Source organism: Aythya marila (assembly GCF_965140915.1).
Source record: "Aythya marila genome assembly, chromosome: 10".
Taxonomy (NCBI): Eukaryota; Metazoa; Chordata; class Aves; order Anseriformes; family Anatidae; genus Aythya; species Aythya marila.
The window spans coordinates 20841136-20862369 of NC_139051.1; the positions used below are offsets into that span (position 1 = coordinate 20841136).

The 21234-nt window shown below is 33.8% G+C and overlaps 1 protein-coding gene across 1 annotated transcript in view; it reads left to right on the forward strand.

Moving 5' to 3' along the window:
- The window catches only part of CACNA2D3 (calcium voltage-gated channel auxiliary subunit alpha2delta 3), a 463161-nt gene that overhangs the window by 357216 nt on the left and 84711 nt on the right, over positions 1-21234 (forward strand). The window contains exons 18-27 of the mRNA XM_082768173.1: positions 133-216; positions 6606-6677; positions 6908-6969; positions 8824-8891; positions 10832-10877; positions 11065-11186; positions 11988-12081; positions 13605-13700; positions 14974-15095; positions 15661-15741. Of these exons, the coding sequence (XP_082624299.1) occupies positions 133-216; positions 6606-6677; positions 6908-6969; positions 8824-8891; positions 10832-10877; positions 11065-11186; positions 11988-12081; positions 13605-13700; positions 14974-15095; positions 15661-15741 (847 nt within the window). The remainder of the gene's footprint in view (positions 1-132; positions 217-6605; positions 6678-6907; positions 6970-8823; positions 8892-10831; positions 10878-11064; positions 11187-11987; positions 12082-13604; positions 13701-14973; positions 15096-15660; positions 15742-21234) is intronic.

A 21234-nucleotide genomic window follows, 5' to 3' on the forward strand; every position in this document is an offset into this window, starting at 1 on the left:
TACAATCAGCATAAGTCCAGCAAATTTAAAAAAGTCTTCTGATACAAGATGCGGAAGCAAAACAATATGTTAAATATTTCACTCACTCTTTTTTTTTTTTTTTTTTTTTTTTTTTTTTTTTTTTAATGCCAGTATGAAGAAGGGAAGAAACGAAGAAAGCCCAACTATAGCAGTGTGGATCTTTCTGAGGTTGAGTGGGAAGACAGAGATGATGTGGTAAGTGATGTGTTTTAAAAACCCTTTCAAAAGTCACTGTTGCATCCCACAACTGTACATGGAACTGTTCAAGCAGTCATTGGAGTGGCCAATTGACTGGTCCCAGGAAGGGAAAAACCCGTAGCCCATTTTAGTTTGTTCAGAATTTTATAACCTTCCTTTTTTTCATATTGGTTCTCACTTAGATGTGCATGTACATACACTGCTAATACAGACTATCAGGTAAAACTCATCACCCAGCTTGTGTGCTCCATGCATCTCATTGTGTATTTTTACTGGGTAGCTAAGAGCACTAGAGAAATTAATAGAATATCTCTGTTGGGCTGGTCCAGGCAACTGCTGAAACTCAGAAATGAAAGAAGGTGTTTAACAACTCTTCATGAGATCTCTCTTTCCTTAATGGAAATAATTAGAGTTGTTTTCCTTAATGTACAAAATCAGATAAATAAACAAATTAGATTCTTTGACCTTTGTTCATAATGCAAATATCAAAGATTCATTCCAAACTCCTAATTTTAGTCATATGGGTAGCTGCAGAAGCATTCATTCTATGTCTTTCAGGTGTTATGCACATTGTCTGTTCTGGTAAACTCATTTTTCAGTGCTCCATCTACTCTGTGGTTCACTCGTATCCTTACCTTGCAGGCTTAGCCTTTGCTACAGTACTGTATCAAAAGCTTTCCTTATGTCCATGGCTTAACCTTTGCTTGGTCTTTCTGTTACTTCCTCAATAAATCTGATTTGTTAGGCATGATTTGTTTGGTGTGAATCCATGCTCACTGTCCTTAATTAAATCGTAACTTTCCAGGTGTTCCCCTTTCTGTCCTGTAATTTAGTTTTTCCCATAAATTCCCTACTGCCAAAGTGTCGACTGCATGTCTATATTTTTCATAGATGTTTTCTAGCTCCCTTCTCAAATAGCGATACTGAGTCCCCCATACCTCTGCTTTTCCAGAGAGGTTTTGAATATACCCACTGAACATTCCCATATTTACTTTGTCAGGTCCTTCCTAAATCTGGGATGGATCACATACAACTGCCCCTGGAGTTTTGTCAGTCTTCAGATGTACTAATTTCTTGATCCCTGTTCTGACATGTCTATATCTTCTTTCTCCATTGAAAAAATTATCTACCTTTCCTCCCTCTTCCCGCTCCCTTTGTGAATAGTGAAACAGCTCATTTATGTTTTTAGTAATGGCTGTTTTAACAGGTGATAGATTGTCCCTGTCGTCTCCTAGGAGACCATCTTACCTCCTCGTTTAAACTTTTGTGTTGGAGTATTTCTTCTCTATTTTTGCATGTTTTTCTATGTACACATTACTTAGGACTTCCTCAGTAGATTTGCCATGTTCTGTAGCCTGGCACTAAAGAGTTGCTAATCTTATTAGCATTAGATCTAGAAGGGGATTGGAACTTGAAGGAAGTTTTGTATGTTACTGTACTGAAATCTGTCTTTTTATGCAGCTTCTCTGATGTGAGGATCCAAATAATCTTGGCAATCAGGTTGACTTTATAGCTTATCTTTTCTCTTATCTTTGATGGTATATTACACAATCAGTTCCTCTTAAAATGACCTTTTAAATGTTCTTCTCTCAAATGTTATTGTTGTAGTTAAATACAGCTTTTAAACCTTCATTAATTTTTCTTCTTGTTTTTCTTTTTTATTCCCTTTTATTTCTTTCAATACTTTATCTGCTTAATTTTTACAGTTTCAATCACTCATATTTAATCATCTATTAATAGAAATTCAGTAGTTTGCTTAATGCGACATTGAACCATTTCTTTGTCATTGAAAATTAGATTTTATTTGTGATTGTGTTCTATCTGAATATACATGAAAGCAAAAAATCCAAATTCATCAGATCCTAAGTATTTTCCTTGAGAACCCTAAGGTCTGTGTGATGTTTTGAAAATTTTAGCAAAATTTGAGTTTTTCCAATCCAGAAGTTGCAAAAAGTTTTATTTCACATTTTGATGAAGATACATACACAAAATTTATCTCTTTCCTACTCATTTAAAAAATAAAATTAAAAAATGTTCGTATTTCTTAATTATAACAGAAACAAAGTCTGCCCAATTATTTCATATTTTGAATATGAAAAATGTTAATCTGCATTACAAACAAACTAAATTGAGTGTTGCATTAGTAGAAAAGATCCAAATCCACTGCCCACTCTGTAATAGTAAAAAAAAAAAAAAAAACAAAATAAAACCTACCTGCAAATCATACAATAAGTTTGAGAAATACTTAATACATAACAGAAAATAGATGTGCTATTACAGCTTTGGAGCAATAATAAACACAATTTTCAATACTGATATGTAGTACAAATGTGTCATAATTCATGTAAATGTTTGTAATTCATTAGTGTATATCTGAATAAGCACATATTCTCTGATAAATAATCCCCCCAGTAGGTAGGTTTGGTAATAGCATACTCATTTGCTGTTTGATGGTTAGCAACCCACAGTTTTATGAAAAATCAACATGTTGAATATTGTAGAAAAAGTTATTAATGTTCAGAAGGTTGTCATAATTTAAGAATGCCATATATGTTTGGACATTTAAATATTGAAATAAGGGAAAAAAACTGACATTAAATCATATTTTTTCAGGTATTTTTAAAAGTGAGCCTGGTATCATTACAAGTTCTTCCTGTTTGTGAAGTATTATAAAAGTTGGATATTTATACCAAGTTAATAAGACCTTCAAAGAGGCATATAGTCAGAAATACTAAAAGCAGAAAAAAAAAAAAAAAAAGAGAAGGGTCTTTGAAAGAAAGGATTTTTGGCACTAAAGAGTTGCTAATCTTATTAGCATTAGATCTAGAAGGGGATTGGAACTTGAAGGAGGTTTTGTACGTTACTGTACTGAAATCTGTCTTTTTATGCAACTTTTCTGATGTGACGATCCAAATAAGTGTCCAAAAAGCTTGTGTTATTTTTGTTAATCGTTTAAATAGGCACTTCCCTGATACTGTTAATTTTGTGTGAAAATGGTAAAAATTGTTTTGGAGACTTTATATGTTGTGAAATATTGACTTGAGAGTTACAAGTGGCTCTGTTTCACCTAAGGCTTTGGAGTTTATGTTCTTGATTTTTTCTGAGGTTTAGTAGTAAAGCATTGTTTATTCAACTGTAGAGGGAAAGAATTAATGTATTCATAGGGCTGCTTTTAGTAAATTACATTGCTACTGGTATATTCTTCTCCCATGAAACACTTATGTGGAAGCTGAAGATAGTTTCTCACTTTTTACCATGTTAATTTAATGGTTACAAAATTTTCCAAGAATATAGAATGATCTCATATAGCAGTGAAACTGGCTTGTTAGCAATTGATTGGAAAACATTTAGTTGAAAGTAACAATACATATCACTCTAAAGATGTGAAGAAATAGTTTTACTCCAGTGATTCAATAAGGAAAATCTGGCAGAACTAAGCTTAGAATTTTTTTTCACCTTGAAATAGAATTAGTGCAGATATATATTAATCACTTCATTTCCCAGGTTACAGTACCTGCCATGTTGCTGCTACTGTATTTTATTAGGAATAGAAAGCTTAGCACTAGCTTTAGTGTTATTTTAGTGCTTTTTTTTTTTTTTTTTTTTTTTTAATAGGGGAAAAAGTGTCTTACAGTAAAGTTTGGAAATATGCATTACTGAAGGACAAGAAGTTTCAATTTGGATAGAAACCTTTTTCTCATTAACTCACATCTTAAAATTCTTTTACTATAATTTCTAGCTGAATAAAGTTTTGTTTTGTTTTGTTTTGTTTTGTTTTGTTTTTTTAAAGACCATGAATGACTATTTTGAGGCTTGAAGATAGTACTTATTTTATGCATTTGAGAAGGAAGATGAAACTGCAGAAGAGCTGAGAAACCAGATTACAAAGCCAAGAAATGTAATCGCAGCAAGCAAAAAACAAAAAAAAAAAAAAGAAAGAAAGAAAGAAAAAAAAGTAAAACTCTAAATCCCACATGCAGACTTGATCTTAAACACTACTGAGAGTTTGGAGGCCCTTTTAGTAAATCTATGACTTGCCTGAGGCTTGTGGGAGGAATGGGTCTCAGACAACTACAGGCACCAGTAGGAGAAAAATGAAAACCATGTTAAAGATAAATGGAACTGTTCTGTAAATGTTAGAAAGTAGATGGTTAATTAAGACCAGCTCCGCAAGTCCAAAACCACAAAACTTAAAATGGGAAAACATTTCCAGAAATGCCTATTATGTATTGTTAAAAAAAAAAAAAAAAAAAAAAAGTAAAATATATGCTTTATTTTATACATGCCTCCAGTTAAAAATTATCCTCTTACACTCCCTGACAGAAGAGTAAGGTTGTTAATTCAAATGTAGATGCCCCAGAATTAAATTTAAAGAGCTGCAAAGTTTGCAATTTTTGATAGGTCAGCCATGTTCAACTTTGTCATGAAAATAAAACCAGATATTTCACTGGCAATTTTGGGCATGCTCTTTTTGCTTCATACTCTTTTTTTGCTTCAAAAAGCCTACAGTGTGCATTGATATGACTGTCTTCACAAATTTTTATTAAAATCTGATGGAATTGCTAAGTCTGGCATGAGGTTCAGAAGAAAAGGAGATACTTATTCTTCAAGAAATCTGTTCTTAAGAATAAGTTCTGTTTGGATTGATAAGCAATAGAAGAGAGACAAAAATGCTTGTTTCATTTACATTTTTCTACATTTTCAATATCCCTGAGGAGGGAGTATGAATTAATTAGCAGTACTGGAGGGTTTCTATTGTAATGATAATTACTGTTGTGAAAGATTTATAGATGCTTCTAACCACAAGAAGATGGACAAATACAGTAATTTCACTTTGTAATTGAAGATATCCTGAAACAACCAACTTAAACTTTCTGTACTGGGCCATTAATTAAAAATACAAGCAAAAGAAGTTGCTTCTACCACACCTAAATCTAACTGAATTTAAATAGAATACTTCCATATCTTGATGGTATAACTGCTTAGCAGTGACTTTCTCATTTCTCCCCTAAAGTCCTGAAATAATCGATGGACAAATTCAAAATACTAACACTGAGGATTTCTGAGAAAACGGGTCTTGTCATATCTCAATTTCAGCCCAGAGCCCCCGTGTTCAGACCAGCTGTGGCAGGGTAGACTGTGCTCCTTGCTAGTGCACCTCACGGTGTAGGGCAATCATGGCATGTTCCCCTAAAGGAGAGGCTGTGCCAGCTGGCATCCTTTTGGAGGAAGGTTCTGCTTTCTTAGGGAGCAAACAGGTGTGCTAAGGAATGGCGTTTTACAGTTGATGTCTAGGGGATTTGCAGCACAGATCTGGGAGCCTTCAACTCATGCAGAAGCTGAGATAAAGTTACTGAAGGGCCCAGGGATAAGCCTTTCAGGCCTCAGTTTAGGAAGGAGTCTTTTCAGAATCACAGGGGACTGCACCATTTCTGGCAATCCATAAAGAAACAGATTTAACCTGAAGAGTGGGAGGTAAATCCCTGTGTATAAACCTTTTAAAATTTATTTTCTATTTTCCCTAGCAGCTTTCAGTTTCCTCTCTTTAAAAGTGGGTTTTTTTTTGTTTGTTTGTTTGTTTGGTTGGTTGGTTGGTTTATATAGTAATGAAACATAATTTGGAGGGGGTGTTAAAAATTCTTTTGTACTTCTTTGAGAAGGACAGGTCCAGGCCAATTCTTAGAGCTGTGACTGCCTTAGGGCTCCTGTTACAGAGATAAAACTCAGTGCTTGCAAAGGGTGCCCAGACACCAGTGGACCACCAGAGTGAATCACAGAGCACTGTAGCTGTGTGTTCCCATTGTAACAGGTTACCGATCAAATGGCCTGTCATGCTTTTGCTGGTTCTAATTTTTGATGCAGTTAGGATGTAGTTTCTTGGGGTAGTTTGGGATGCAGCCCAATGTTAGAGGATCAAGCTGAAGCAGAATGAATTGTGACGTAAATGGGGTTTTCTCTTTTTTGCTTTGTTACTGTATGTAAGATTGTGATGTATTTAAAAAATGAGCCCTGGTCTAACTTGAGACACCAAATCCAGATGGGAACCCAGTCTTTAACCTTCCTATGTAGAAACTGTATAACAGTTGGGTTGTCAGTTACACTGTCTTTCCCACATAAGATTCAGATTACTACATGAAGAGTTATTTTGCTATGAAGGATGCTGAGAGCTCCTGCTTTATATACCTCAGCAACTTTCCTAAAGTTTTGTGGCAGGAGTCTTGGCCTTTACAGACTATCATGAAATCTTTAAGGGGTTTGTTCAGTATGCAGCAGAACTATGAAAACTGAAGAGACAGTACTACTTATGCCAAATGAATGTAACAAGAAGCTCAAAGAATTACAGAAAATGCAGATAAAGGATTTGACACACATTTTCTTCATTTCAGCTCCGAAATGCAATGGTGAATCGGAAAACAGGGAAGTTCTCCATGGAAGTCAAAAAGACAGTGGACAAAGGGGTATAAATACTTTTCCAACTGAGTAAAAAGCAAGCAGTTTCTTTTCTTTTTTTTACAAGTCTTAAGATTGATTACCATAAATATGATTCACTGTGGTATATTTTTTCACTCACTGAATGTATACGTTGCTTATAATTTTTATCACTGACTAAACACAATCTTTTGTACATTTCTTATAGCAAACTAACTGTTTTCCCCCTCCCCTTCTGACTTTCTTGTTCTGAATCTAGAAACGGGTATTGGTGATGACAAATGACTACTATTATACAGACATCAAGGGTACTCCATTCAGGTAGAGCTGACCGTAATAAATTGCCATTTCATCAGACTCATTGGACTTGCATTTGTACAGAACTTGTGAACTCATTAAAAACTTATCAGCAAAAAGTGACAATAAAATATCCCTGGACAATGCTGAAAATAGCTAGGAAAAGAAGTTTACCAGCATTACTTTCAACTTTTCCAGGGATGGAAAGTTTGTGCAAGCTCACACAGACAAATTTGCCATGTTTGTCATGGCTTACATTTCATTAAAAAAAATATTCAGTTGAGGTTTACATTGAATGAAAGGCTTTTGCAAGTACTTAGAGAGCTATAAATACTATAATCCATTTAAGTAATTACATATTGAGCCCCATTTTGATTTTTTCCACAACAAAATGTAATGTAAAATGAGATAGTATTTCATTTCCAATTTGAGGTTTGGATATTTTCTTTCTCTGAACTACCTAGAGTGTATTTGTGTAGCTGAAACTGAGCAAGTCAGCCATGTTATTTTGGCATGCATTTTAGCAAAACCAAAAAAGACAAGAAGTCTTTTTACAAAATATATTATATTATTATATAAATATACAAAATATATTATATTATTATATAAATATATTTATATATTTACAAATATAAGCATTTACAAATGCTTATATTTGAGTTAGAAATAATCCATTAATAAAATTATATTAACTGTACCTTATGCTTAAAGCATAAGGTTGTTGTAATACTCAACTGAAATTTTCTTCAATGGAACCTCTTCACAAAACTTGAGCTTTATTTTTACATAGAGAAAATATAGGCACATTTCTCTCATCTCTGATGCATGTGTTTATTCTTGTTAAAATCCACACATGGGTGGTAAAACTCAGTGTAATTTTTGTGGCAATGTCATTCTTACCCCATTTAGGAAACAGATGTTGGGCTACATATGTGCATGCAGTGTGACTTCTGATCCTTAGGACAGAAATATAGGAGAACTGCCTTTTTCAGCATGGTCTGTATGTAGTTTAGATGGGATGAGTGTATAGCTTCAGGAAGACAGCAGGGCAGCAATTATGAAAATATACACTGTAATGTCAAAGATGTTTACTTTCAGCCGGTTTCCAGATTGAGCTTTTGATTGCAGCATGTGTGCTCTTGGACTTGGTGCCTCTATGTGTACTTAAAGTATCAGCCCATGTATTTTCAGTCATACTGATTACTGGCAGGTTACTAACCTTGGATGAATGAATGCCAAAAGGTATTCTGTGTATGTATTCAATAGGAAGAGTCATGGATCCCTCAGCCAGTTCATTAAATTTGAATAGTCTAAATGGTAGACTGAAAACCAATGCAAAATAAGGCACTTAACTGTGGAAGTTTATGAAGCTAAAGTCAATGCAAAAATGTTGAACTAGAAAAAAATATGAGTAGCAGGAAAGGTCTGAGAGGAATCATGCTGCTGTTGCTGCATCTGACATCTTTTCCTCTCAGTAGCTCCATTGATTCTCACTTCTATGTAGTTTCTCAACATCTCAGTCTGATTTACAAAAAATTGTCATCGTTGTAAGACCGTGGGCATATTTGAGGCTCAGATGAAGAAATGTCATGCTGGGTGAACAGCAGTGAGCTTAGAGGGGCTCATTTATTAGTTTGCTAGAGAATAATGATTTACTGCACCTCTAAACAAACATAAATACAGCCAATTGTTGCAGGAACATCAAAACTGAATCAGCATTGAAACACCTAGTTGAACAATAAATATGGTCAGTGAGGACTTGGAAACAGTTTTGAAGTTAATTGGAGTACACTGGCTAGAAGTGTTAGAAATGAAAATATCTCTGAATGTCTTTTATTGTGTCACAGATTTCAAGGTCTGCTTTATTTCTCTGCACAGTTTAGGTGTGGCTCTCTCTAGAGGACATGGAAAATACTTCTTCAGAGGGAATGTAACTGTAGAAGAAGGTAAGATACTCTCTACCTTGTCACATTCCTGACACAGTAGTTTAATTGTTGATGTGGTACAGCTAAAGCTTGTATGTTTCTCTGCAGATTCCATAAGGAAATTAGATTTTATTTTATTTTTTAGATCTTCTACTTCATGGGATTTTTTCCTCATTTATAGTAAGCATAGTCTGACTGCGAGTTTTCTTTAGATGAGCATCATCTTCTGTCCTCCTCTCTCAATGTTCCAGAAAACCACTTATAGTCTAATGTTAATTATTTGTGATATTTTCTGAATGAAGTAACCACTGAGAGCACTGTAATAGCTATGGCTTTTTTGCTCACACGCTACACATTTTTAAACATTTCAGAGCTAAAACTACCTCATCATAGTAAAAGTAATGAGGGGAAAGGCCCTTCTTGCTTTATGTTTTTTTTTGTTTGTTTGTTTTTGTTTTTTGGGTGAGGGTGTAAGTCTGCAAATAAAATGTGTGGAGGAGTCAACTGTTGGATGGTAATAAAGTTGTTTGGCAACAAGACCGAAATCTAAGGGTCCTGAAGATGAAGAGAGAACAGAGGCATTTTGCAAAAGTGATTAGGCAAAAGGGGTCTGCAGGAGCTACTAGCTGGCTTCAGTCTGTGCATGGTGTATGTAGGCAGTGGAGGAGCTGTACGCTGTGAGGTGATGAAGTTTTAGGAATTGCAGAGAAAAAGTTGTTCAAGAGAGGAATATTTTCTGATATTATGGTTAAGTCTATGTTGGTCTCTGTTTCCAATTCTCTTTCTTGTTTCATTGATGATTTTATTTTTTTAGGTCTTCATTCTTCAGCTGTATGCTTGCAACAAAAATACATTTCTATTCATGGCAGAAATGTAAAAATAAATGCTTTATATTTTATGAAGCAGTTGAATAAAAAATAAATTTCTAGGTAGAACAAGAGGACAGCAGAATTCTTGGATCTTACTCTCCAAATTGTTCCCAACATCTCCTATCTATTTTCTTTAATCTAGCCATGTATTTCTACCAGCCAGTCTGATATTTCCTCCTGGATGCATCACCAAAGAAGTTGATGTAGCCATAACATTTTCTCCCACTGTTTCCTTCACTGTTCCTCTGTCACTGACACATTATTGTCCTCTCTAAGGATGATAATTGTGGTTCTAGTTTTGACTTTCCTGTTTTCCTTAACCATCATGGGTCTGTCTTTTCATAGTACGTACTCTGGGGGTTAAATCCAGAGCCTGCCTTCTGAACCCTGTTTGCTTATTGTCTATTGATACATGCTTTAAAAGTTTTGAAAATTGTCAAAGTACATTTTTATTGTGCTATATAATTAATGATTTAGTTCTTATTTACAAGCATCTACATGACGTGTTAGAACAATAAACCTATTCTGAATTATTGTTAGAACAATAAACCTATTCTGAACAATCCAGTAAATTGCAGTTTGTGTTCATGGGTTGTGTGCTTCGTTTTCGGGAGGAGTTGTTTTTTTTAATGAAATATTTTTTAAAAGACAGAAATAAATAATTTATGCTAAACCACATATTTCTCTTTTTCTGTGAAAAGAGAAATATGTGGTTTAGCATAAAGAACTTTACTAGCCACATAGAACAAGGGAGTATGAATAAGAGGGGTTTTAGCCATTGTGCATTTCTCTTTGCTTAGGTTTTCTTCTAAACTTCAAATATATCATGTGAGCAATTTGTATGAGTTAAAAAATATCAGGAATAAAAACCCCCAAACTTTTCCTTCCTTTTCATTTTTAGATCTGATTTAGTTGGCTTTTGCCAGTTTGTTAGACCCTGAAGTGTATTTGAACATAGTTTACTATGATTTATTATATTGTGGTAATAATGCACTTTCCAAGAAGGGAAGGGTTTATGTTATGGAGTGTATGTTAATAACCATCTGTTACACAGACTGCTCCCTAAATAAACCATTATTATTCCTGTTACAGGTTTACATGATTTAGAACACCCTGATGTATCTTTAGCAGATGAATGGTAAGCCTTAAACAAAGCATGAAATTGGTGTCTGTTACTCTTCTTGGTTTCATATTGTTTGAAAACCAGTTCTTTATGTTCAAAGACAAAGGTTCTGAATTGGTTCTAAAACCAATTCTTTATGTTCAAAAACAAAGGTCGTGCTTATATATACTAACATTTTAATGTTTTGACAACATGTTCTCAGGTCCTATTGCAACACTGACTTGCATCCTGAACACCGTCAAATGACTCAGTTAGAAGCGATTAAAAGATACCTCACAGGAAAAGAGCCATTGCTTCAATGCAAGTATTTTGTTAAATATATATGTAGTAGACATTATCGTAGCTAAAAACTGTTATACTGCACCTTCTACAAAATAGAAAGCTATGTAGTTTAACTATTGATAACTTGAGATTGGCTTGCATGGCTAATATCACTTTGCTATTTCGTTTGCTTTTGAACTTTTTTCCAGAGTATCAATAAAAATATCAATGCTTTCTGATTTTTACAGTAAACAATATGCCTGAACCAAATATTCAAGGTTCTGCTCAGATGGTGTAGTTATGCAACGTTATCATTCCATCTGGTTTCATAAATCAAACAGGATTGGTCTGAATCAAGCCTTGATCGACTCTTCTGAAGAATATACCAGCTATTTCCTGAGTGTTTTAGGGAGAATATATATAAAATTAGCATTTCTGAACTGAAAAGCTGAATGAAAAAAGCACATGGATAAGTGTATATTTTCTCCAAGATGTTTGCAGAAACAGAGCTAGTGTGACTCAGTAGGCATAATTGTTTTAGCCTTATTTTGTGTGCAAATGCGAGCATGAGATATATACGGGAAAGGGTTACATGAATTGGAAAATGCATTTTTGTGTTTTCTAGCCAAAAATCGTTGTTTGTAATGAAACTATATATATATATAAACTACCTTGTAATGAAACACCATGTAATATAGTAAATGCTTAATACTGCAAAAGGTTTGAATGTACATCACAGACAAAATAGAGTTTAGCGTAAAAACAAAAATCTAGTTACCTAACCAGTAAAAACAAACAAACAAACAACAACAACAAAAAAAGATCCATATGCACATGTTTACTGATTTTACTATAATGTAATAGGTGACAAAGAATTGATCCAGGAAGTTCTGTTTGATGCAGTGGTGAGTGCACCAATTGAAGCTTATTGGACCAGTCTAGCATTAAATAAATCGGAGTAAGTAACCTTTGTATCAGTTATTATAATTATGGGTATCTTTTTAATAGTTATATTGAAGAACTGATGAAATACCTTATAAATTCTGATGCTTTGTCAGATTAGCAAGATTTGTTTGCATCAGTTTTCTAGTCCCTTTCTGATTATTTGCCTAAGAGTTTTAATTTTTCAACTGCATTAAAATGCATGGAAAAAATATATTAACCATTTCACTCTAACTAGCACTAATTTTGATTCAGTATTACGTGTTTATTTTATAGTATGTACATCATGATGATTAGTTTTAAGGTTACTCAAATTTTACAGTATAACTAATGTAATTGTATACTAACCACAGCACACAGTTGTGACTTTCTAACAAACTGTTTAGAATAATTGAGGAATTTAATGTATAATTTACAAAAATTGTTTATGGAACTGCTAATTTATCTTGAAACAAATTATATACAGAAAAAATTGCCCTGGTAAAACAAATCATTTCTGTAATCCTCTTTTTTATTTTTTTTATTTTTTTTTTTTAGTTTTCCAGAGCTAAGTGTTAAGCAACAAGATGTTATATTCATTAGAGAAAACATGTTAAGATTAGTAGTTTGCATGAGATACTATTGCTGAAAGGCAATTCTGGGAGTTATCCTGATGATATTCAAATTTAACAAAATCTATATATGTTTTTAAAGTTACATGAAAAATAATAGTGTCTAAAAAACATACGAAATGAGTAAAATCAGATGCAGTGAGATCTATTTCATAGAGCTAAGGATTATCCAGTGTCGTCTCAGAAGATAAAGATTGAAAATTTTTGCATGCTCATATACTCTAGGCACCAATCAATTTATATAGAAGCATAAAGTTTCTAGGAATCCTCCTACACAGTGAAATAACAACAGATCCAGTAAACACAAGGAAGACAGCTGTGGAGACATTTGATCCCCTTTTATATTCTGATTTATGCTAATTAGACAGGACACTTTGTGATAATATATCTGAAGCTCTTGTTGCCCTAACAAGTAGTTTCTTTAAAGCAGCTACCTTGGTACTGTAGCTAGTGATGGAGCAACAGGGTTCAGCCTGACCTACCTGCCACATTTTTTCCTAAGGTCTAGAGGCAAATCACACACCTAAAACTTGAAGTGTAGATGTACCATAGAGATGTTGAATAGAAAGGGAACTGTCTGGATTTCGTGCTCGTCTTCAGTCACTTGGTGCCAGTGGCTATCAAATGGTTGTTATGTACCTATGCTGACCCTTTTTTATTCTGGCTTCTGTGTCATCCCATCCCCCAGATCTTGCCAAATTTACCTTCTTTTACTTTTCAGTTGCTCTTGGTCTAAATAGCATTTCCACATCGTATGTTTGCCAAAGCACATTTGACTTCAAAGTAAAACAAACAAACAAACAAAAAACCATTTTAAAACTATCTTTCTAAAAAATGTGTACACTTGTATCTTCTGTGACTGGTAACATAGCTTTATCTGTTTACTGCCTGGAAACATTATCTTTGTTTGTGTTCTGCTTTATTTCAGAAATTCTGACAAGGGAGTGGAAGTTGCCTTCCTTGGAACACGGACTGGACTATCTCGTATCAACCTGTTTGTGGGTCCAGAACAGCTTACTAATCAGTAAGTAACAAAGCTATGCTTGGCAACAATGTGTAAAAAAATGTTTATTTTAGGAAGCATATCTACTGTCTCTTCCAGGGTTTTGCTCTGGTGCGCTGAAATACATAGAACAAATTAGAAAGATAATAGGATCCTTTAAATTCTTTCTTCAATGGGAACAATGAGCTATTGTATACCTGTATCCTATACATTTACTTTTCCCTCCACTTTTCTGGAGTTAGCTTCACATCTTTATTCTTCAGAGGAGATTCAGAGGAGAGTTCAGGATATGCTACATCTGCAGATGCCAAGGGTTTTTTCATTTTTTAAAATATTTCATTTAAAAACAAATATTTCAGGGTTTTTATGTTACTGTTTTGCAAAATTTTTTTGCTTTTGAAATCTGAGTGACAGATGTGGACTAGGATCCACAGGAAGGATAATCAAGAGATCTCATAATTCAAAACTTTCCTTTCTTGCTTCCTTGAAGATCTGATGCGGTGAAGGTAGAGGTTTCTTAGAACAGAGAGCTATAAAATCAGGTCTGAAAAATAATGCCTTTACCAGGCAGCAGCTTGATAGTGTCAGGCAAATCTATATGCATTATGTATGTAAAAGAAAATCTGTACTTGATGTTTATGATAATTTGTTTATTGAATATAAATTGTATGATGTTTATATGACCAGAAAATATTGCTTCAGTGTGAGTAGCCTGACAGGTAAGATCAATAGTACTACAATTTCTTACCTCTAGACAGTAAACTAGAACAATGGCATTGAGACTGTACTTGCTGTTTTTCCCCATAGGAACTTTCTTTTGTCAGTATTCCATGAGATCATTGAAGAATGAAGTATGTAGTTGTCCACTACCTCCCTTATATATTCTTTGTAAAGTAGGATATTAATTACTTTTTTTTTTCTTAAAAACCTAGGTCACTGGCAACAAATTACCAAACCTTCATTGCCTTTTTCACATTGCACAATTCACTGTTCTTGCATTCTTCTGAGAGAGAATTTAGATTAAACATTTTTATTTTATATCTGTACAAATGTATTTAGTGGTACTTAGTTTACTATTTTTTCCATCCTTCAATACAAAAGCAATTGCAAGTCTACCTCAAATAATTATTAGGTGCTAAAGTTAACCTTTTGTTGTATGAATGGTATTAGAAAAATGTCCCAAACCATTTTCTTTTCTGAAAGAATTAGTTTTGTTTTTTCTTGTCTTTTGAAGATAGATACTACTGTGCGGCATGCCACAAACAAGTATTTTCTTTCTCTCTTCTTTCTCAAGAGATTTCCTGACAGCTGAAGACAAGGAGAACATTTTTAATGCTGATCATTTTCCACTCTGGTACAGAAGAGCTGCTGAGCAAATACCTGGGAGCTTTGTCTATTCAATCCCATTTAGTACAGGTCTATAATTTTGTCACACTCTACATTCTGAGCCATATATGATACTGAAAAGATACTAAGTATGTCAATATGGAGTAGGCTCTGTAGTTAATCTGAAGTGTTAATACATACATTGAAATTTGCAGCTTCTTTACTGGTCCCTTGACCAGGTTCATCTTCTATAGGGCTCAAAGTGAACACCCAAGATGACGTGTAACAATTATTGTTGAATATTTGCTTAGGTTCAACTTACAGTCTAGTATTGTAATCAAGTCCAACAGACCAAGTGTCAACATCACAGAGAAGCCCTACCAGTTGTCACCTTTGTTGCCATTTTTTGCAGAGAAGGCAAGAGTGTGATTACCCATGTCAGTGTTTTAAGCTTGTTGGGATGGGGAATTTTGAAATGCTAGTGCCTGTATATTGTATGCATACATACATTATGAGGTTTGCTGTCTTATGAACACATTTTGTGAGCACATTATTCACTCAATTATTTCAAACCAGGGGGTGAGGGTGGAAAGCTGAATTTCTTTATTCTGCAGTATCTTACTTTTTTTTTTTTTTTTCTTAATACATCTTGCAGAAACAGCAAACAAAAGCAATGTAGTGACAGCCAGTACAGCTATTCAACTTTTGGATGACAGAAAATCCCCAGTCGTTGCAGGTAAATTTTTTTTATTTTTTTATTTTTTGTTCGTTATTTTCAAAGCAGTATATGTTCTTCACTTCCTATTAGCAGGAACTTAATGTAGAAATATAATCTTACAAGAAAAAAGGAGGATGGAAATATGCAGAATCAACTTCATGACGTATATGTTCAATTCTTAAAGAACACTTACTGACTCCTCTCCCTAAGATCTTGATCCTTTATTAAATGAATTTATCGATTAATCTAAACTCTCTGTCAGCAAGGGATTTTAATTTAATAGAAATAATAACCATTATCAGTGAAATATTTTTAAAAGACATGATTCTATATCATCATTAATTGGAATATATTATGTTAAGGAAAAGGAGATGTAAATGACTATCTGATGTGTAAAGATTCCATACAATCTTCAGGTTTAAAAATACTGTTCTGTAACAAATGATATTAAGTGACCAGTTTGCCTAGATTATCAGAGGTGTGATTTTATCAGAGAATATAAATTAGATAGCAAAGATCTTCAGTTTACCAGCTAAGAGTATAAAAGTACCTAAAGACTATAAAGTGAAGTTTGGCAGCTACAGATTAGAGATTAAATGTACAGATTTAAAATTTAAAATACCTGATTTTTAATTGTTGGACATTGCTCAGTTAATTTCAGGATGCTCTTCTGAACAGTTTTCTCTAGATACCAGTAGTTACTGAATCTGAAGTAGGAATTAAGTTAGAGAAGCCTTATGGCTTATTATACCAGAAACCAAGCCGTTTTATAGAAAATTGGGTAGCTACAACATGAAACAAGACCCATTTTCCACTCTTCTCATATTTAAAATATGATTTAAAATGCAGTAAGATATGCTGAATACTATCCTGAAAGAGCAAGCATATGCAAGGTAATTCAGAAACCTCTAATCTGGCTTTTTACTTTTCTTTCTGTAACGTTTAGTAACTGAACTAGAGATTTTTGGGGATATGAAGCATTTTGAAAGAATATGCTTTGAAATTTTTTTCCTTCTCCCTAGTCTGTTTGCATGCTTTGGACCAAATAGTGGAAAAACTATTTTGCATGAAACTATCAGTCAGTCACAGCCATTCAGAGAGAAAGAAGTACATGCGTTAATCTTGTCCTCTTTAAATTGAGATTGTAAATGTACCATGAAATTTGTATTTTTTTCTATTACAAAATTTTCAAAGTTTCCAGCATCTACTTCAAATTTTAGGTTTTCTTATAAAGTTGACAGTGTTCCTGTTAGGCAAAATGGATTTGGAGGCAGAAATTTGAGGAGTGGTAAAGGGACAAAATTTGAAGTATTTATTTGTCAGACTTGGGAGACTAAAGTAGGATTATGGATAATGTTCTCAAATACCTATATAAAGGTTCACATTTTGGTCAGAACATCTCATTTTAATTTGTGTCAAGTGAGTATTCCTCGTCACTATTTGGTCTGAGGAGTGGATTACAGAAAGCATCAGTGTGGGATACGCAGTTCATGTAAAATCACTCTGTTCCTGGAAGGGATTTGACTAAAAATAAAGCTGTGCCAGAATGTTGTTTATTGCAGATAACTGCAAGAGTTTAAAGCAGGAAAAGAGAAAATACAGCATTACTATAAAATGGAAACCTGAGTTATGCCTGCCCATGGCGGGCATCCAACTCTGTCCAACTCTTATTACGAAGTCTTCACTCCTGTTTTCTTTGTAGTTTTTGGTTGATTCTATTTTTGTAGAAAGGGATCAATTATAACAGACTTTGTATGCAAATCTATGCTGTGGCTCATTGGAAGCATGAAGAATCAACTCTTTTAATATAGGCAAAAATTCCTAATATCAGTGAGACTACAGACTGTTACTAAGAGGAGTTGAGCGTTACTGTTGCTGTTTCACCATCTGTAACTATTAAATGACAGTTCACTGTGAGAATGCAGTTCCTTACTGGGGGAAAGAAAAAAAAGTAAAAAAAAAAAAGTAATTTGTTTTTGAAATTTCCTCCTGCCTCTTTCAACTGAGATTTTGAGTTTTTGCTTAAATGAATGCAAGTTTCTATAGAAAGTGTGAAAGAAGGAGATAAGGCTTTAATATATTTGTGGTAGCAGCATATTTATTACTGTTTTTACAGAGCTCAGTTTATTTGCAGGAGACAGAGACAATAGTACTGACAGCATGTTTTTTTGCAGTGAAAACACATTTATGCTTAAATTTTTTTGTCTTAGTGTTCTCTGCTATCATTCCACCTATAGCTTACATTATAACGATCAGTTTCTTCAAACTGCCCATGGAATTTTTTTTATTATTATTATTCTAAACATGATCTAAAAATTGTAGAATTTGCTCATTGTAAGAACAATAAAACTTTACCAATAAAGTGTTGTGGTGTCTGAAAAGAAGCTAGCCCTCATTGCTGTGCATATATAACTGGAACACTGTACCAAGGGAAGGGCAGTGTAGCTAAATTAGAGAGAAATGGAAATTCTCCGGTAACCTGAAAATTTCTTATATTCAGAGTAATTCTAAACAGAAAAGAAATCTGTGTTGTTCTTAAAGCCATCTTTACAGTCATTTTTTTATCAAAGACCAGTGAGTGATTGGGAGGTGCATTCAAGTATTGCCATGTCTCTGTGAATCTACCCTGACGTACTGTTTTCTGATGAAGCTGTTCTGAAGACTGCAATAATTCCTGCTTTGACACAAAGGAAAAATCAGTGCATAGGGAATCCTGTTTTACATTATTGCAAGCTTCTTGGTAGACATTTTTGTTTTCTTTCTGTGCATTAAGCATTCCTTATACGGATGGCCTAAAGATCAGCCACTCTCAGAATCTTTGCAGACCCCAGAGGGTCACTTTCTGCCATTCTTTACCATGTTGATATAGTTATAACTTGTATGTAGTTCTTTCAAACGAATAGACTTACCGTTACTTTTCAAAATGATTAAACATGGGTAAATGTTTTCTCATTGCCATTATTTTCTGCTACCAAGCAGTAAAAGATGAGAAGAAAATGGAAAGTACTTAGATTCATACTTTTATATAGCATCTTGTCTTTCTACAGGTATGTGACACACAAGGTTCTGGGGAAGCCATCCTTCAAATGCATGGCAGGTGCATTAAATTCCATGGTAGATGGTGCCATAGCATTAAATTCCATAGTACAAAGTGCCATAGCAAAAGGGAACAGTAACTGTTAGATTACTCCCTGGTCTCTGCCACAGAGTAATGTTGTGAGACCAATAGAAAGAATTTATCAGGTAAGAGATGTCTTAGGAAAAAAAACATCATTATATGGCTTACAAGAATAAAAGAAATAACATTTAAAGTAATACTACTGATGCCTGCTAAAAATGCAGATCATACCTAAGAGTTACTTTATGTATATATTATTTAAATTTAAAGATACACTGATATATAAAAATATATTTCAGCAGGCTTTTGTAATCAGATATAAGAGGTATTAGAGAATCTGAAGAAAAGACAGACTAATCCTCTTCTATTCACCAATAGTTTGATTTTTGTATGCTTTTACCAAAAATCCTTATTATTCAAACATAGAATATTATATTTTATATCTGCAAACTGTTTGTCCCATGTAAAACCAGGATCCTTTCCCTTTCCAGTATTTAACTTTTCAGAACTGATTATTTTTCTAGACAGTCCCTGTACAGATTCAGTGTTCTTGTCTCCAAATCCTAGAGGAGATAAATATTTGCAATTGTTCTTACCTACCACCCTCATTGTTCTAATTTTAGTATCATTTAAGAAAAAAAAATACGTTATAACCGGAAATTAAATTATTCCATGTTATATATCCCCAAACAAGAGGCTAAAACCTTTCAGGTATTTTGAGTGACCTTGAATTTTGAAGATTTAGGTTCTCCTTTCTGTTTCCCCATCCATAAGATCGATGAAATCTTTACCATATCTTCTTTCAGGACTAATTCGTTAAAAATGGCATGTTATTTTCAATGCTTCTACTCTGGCCACAGGAAAGTGACCCCAAAAACCCTGCTGTTTAAGCCATTTCAAACAGTGCCTTGAAGAAAGGAAAGACCTAAAATCTCATATTACATTTAAAATACAAGTCTGTCTTTCTGAGGCTGGTCACACTTCAGTTTTTTGATCTTTCCTGTTTGAATCAGCCTCTGTAGAATGGCAATTTGTAAGAAAAATTGGTGAATATATGAGTTTTCCAGTAACTGAGACTTTGCGTTATCTAGGTATACAAGTGTTATCTGAGTATGCAAGATTGTTTTATACTGTCACGGAGGAAAATGTGTGCATTGTATGTGGAACTAACTGCCTTATATTAAAAACAAACAAACAAACAAAAACCTTCATTGCCCTTCTTTTATGTGTGTTAGTAATCATTATAAATGCTACTTTGAAACACTAGGATTTCTTGAAGTGAATTAGAATGAAGTTCTTACGCAAATCTCTCTTTGATCCAGATCCAGCATGTGCTTTGAAAAAATAACTTCCAATAATTTAATTCAAAGTAGTGAAGTACTTATATTTCTAGGAATGGCAGGTATTTTAAAAGTTTCTCAAATAGTTAAGTCAGTTATTGTTACAACAGCATAGAGTTAAATATATCTATTTTAAATCTCTGTACAGCTTGCTTTTTTTTTTTTCTTTTTTTTTCTTTTTTGTCATATGTATTGCTTCGGTATTACTATATTATTAAAAACATACAAGCAAATGTCACTGTCATACAGAGTCTGTAAAATTTATGGCACCATCTATGAAACTTCATTTTAGCAGTTTAGCAGCCTAAGGTAAAATGAATATGTCTTCATAATGACCTATCAACCAAATTTTTGAAGTGTTCTAAAATAGATGTTTTCCTTGTCAGGCAAGACAGTGGTTTACTTAATCTTTACTCCACATTGTGAGCCACAGAAGTAATTCAGCGGTAGTGTTTAGTAAATCCCTCAAAATGCTTTGCATGCTTTGGTGAAAAACCACTAGTTTATGTTTTTCCAGAGTTTTTTGTTCATTTTGAATATTATCTGTGTATTCATAAATTTAATATTGGTATATAGTCTAATATTTTCATTGGAATGTATATTTGCACAGCCTAGCCTAGTAACTGACAGACTTAGATTAGGAGTCAAGACTGAGGAAACAGGATTTGTAGGTAATGCATGAGGACAGGTAGGCTCCTCTAAAAAATGATTTGGAGCAAGTGGTAAAATCCTGACTCTTGTCCTTGACTGAACAGCAAATCTGAAGTTAGATGGTACACTCAATTCGTACATTTTCCTTCATTTGTGTTGGTTCTCTATTCATTTTACCATACAGAATTATTGTTTGGAATAATTAATGTGGATCTTTACTATATTTCTCTGCTAGTGTTGCCTTGAGAATTTAATTAATGTAATTCTTGGGCTTTCCTTAGAACTTGTTCTCAAAGAATCTAGGGTACTGATGGATGAATGAAGTGAGTATCCCAACATGTACAGTATACACATATATAGTAAATTCCACAGAGCATTCTCCTCTTCATTTCTGCACCTCTG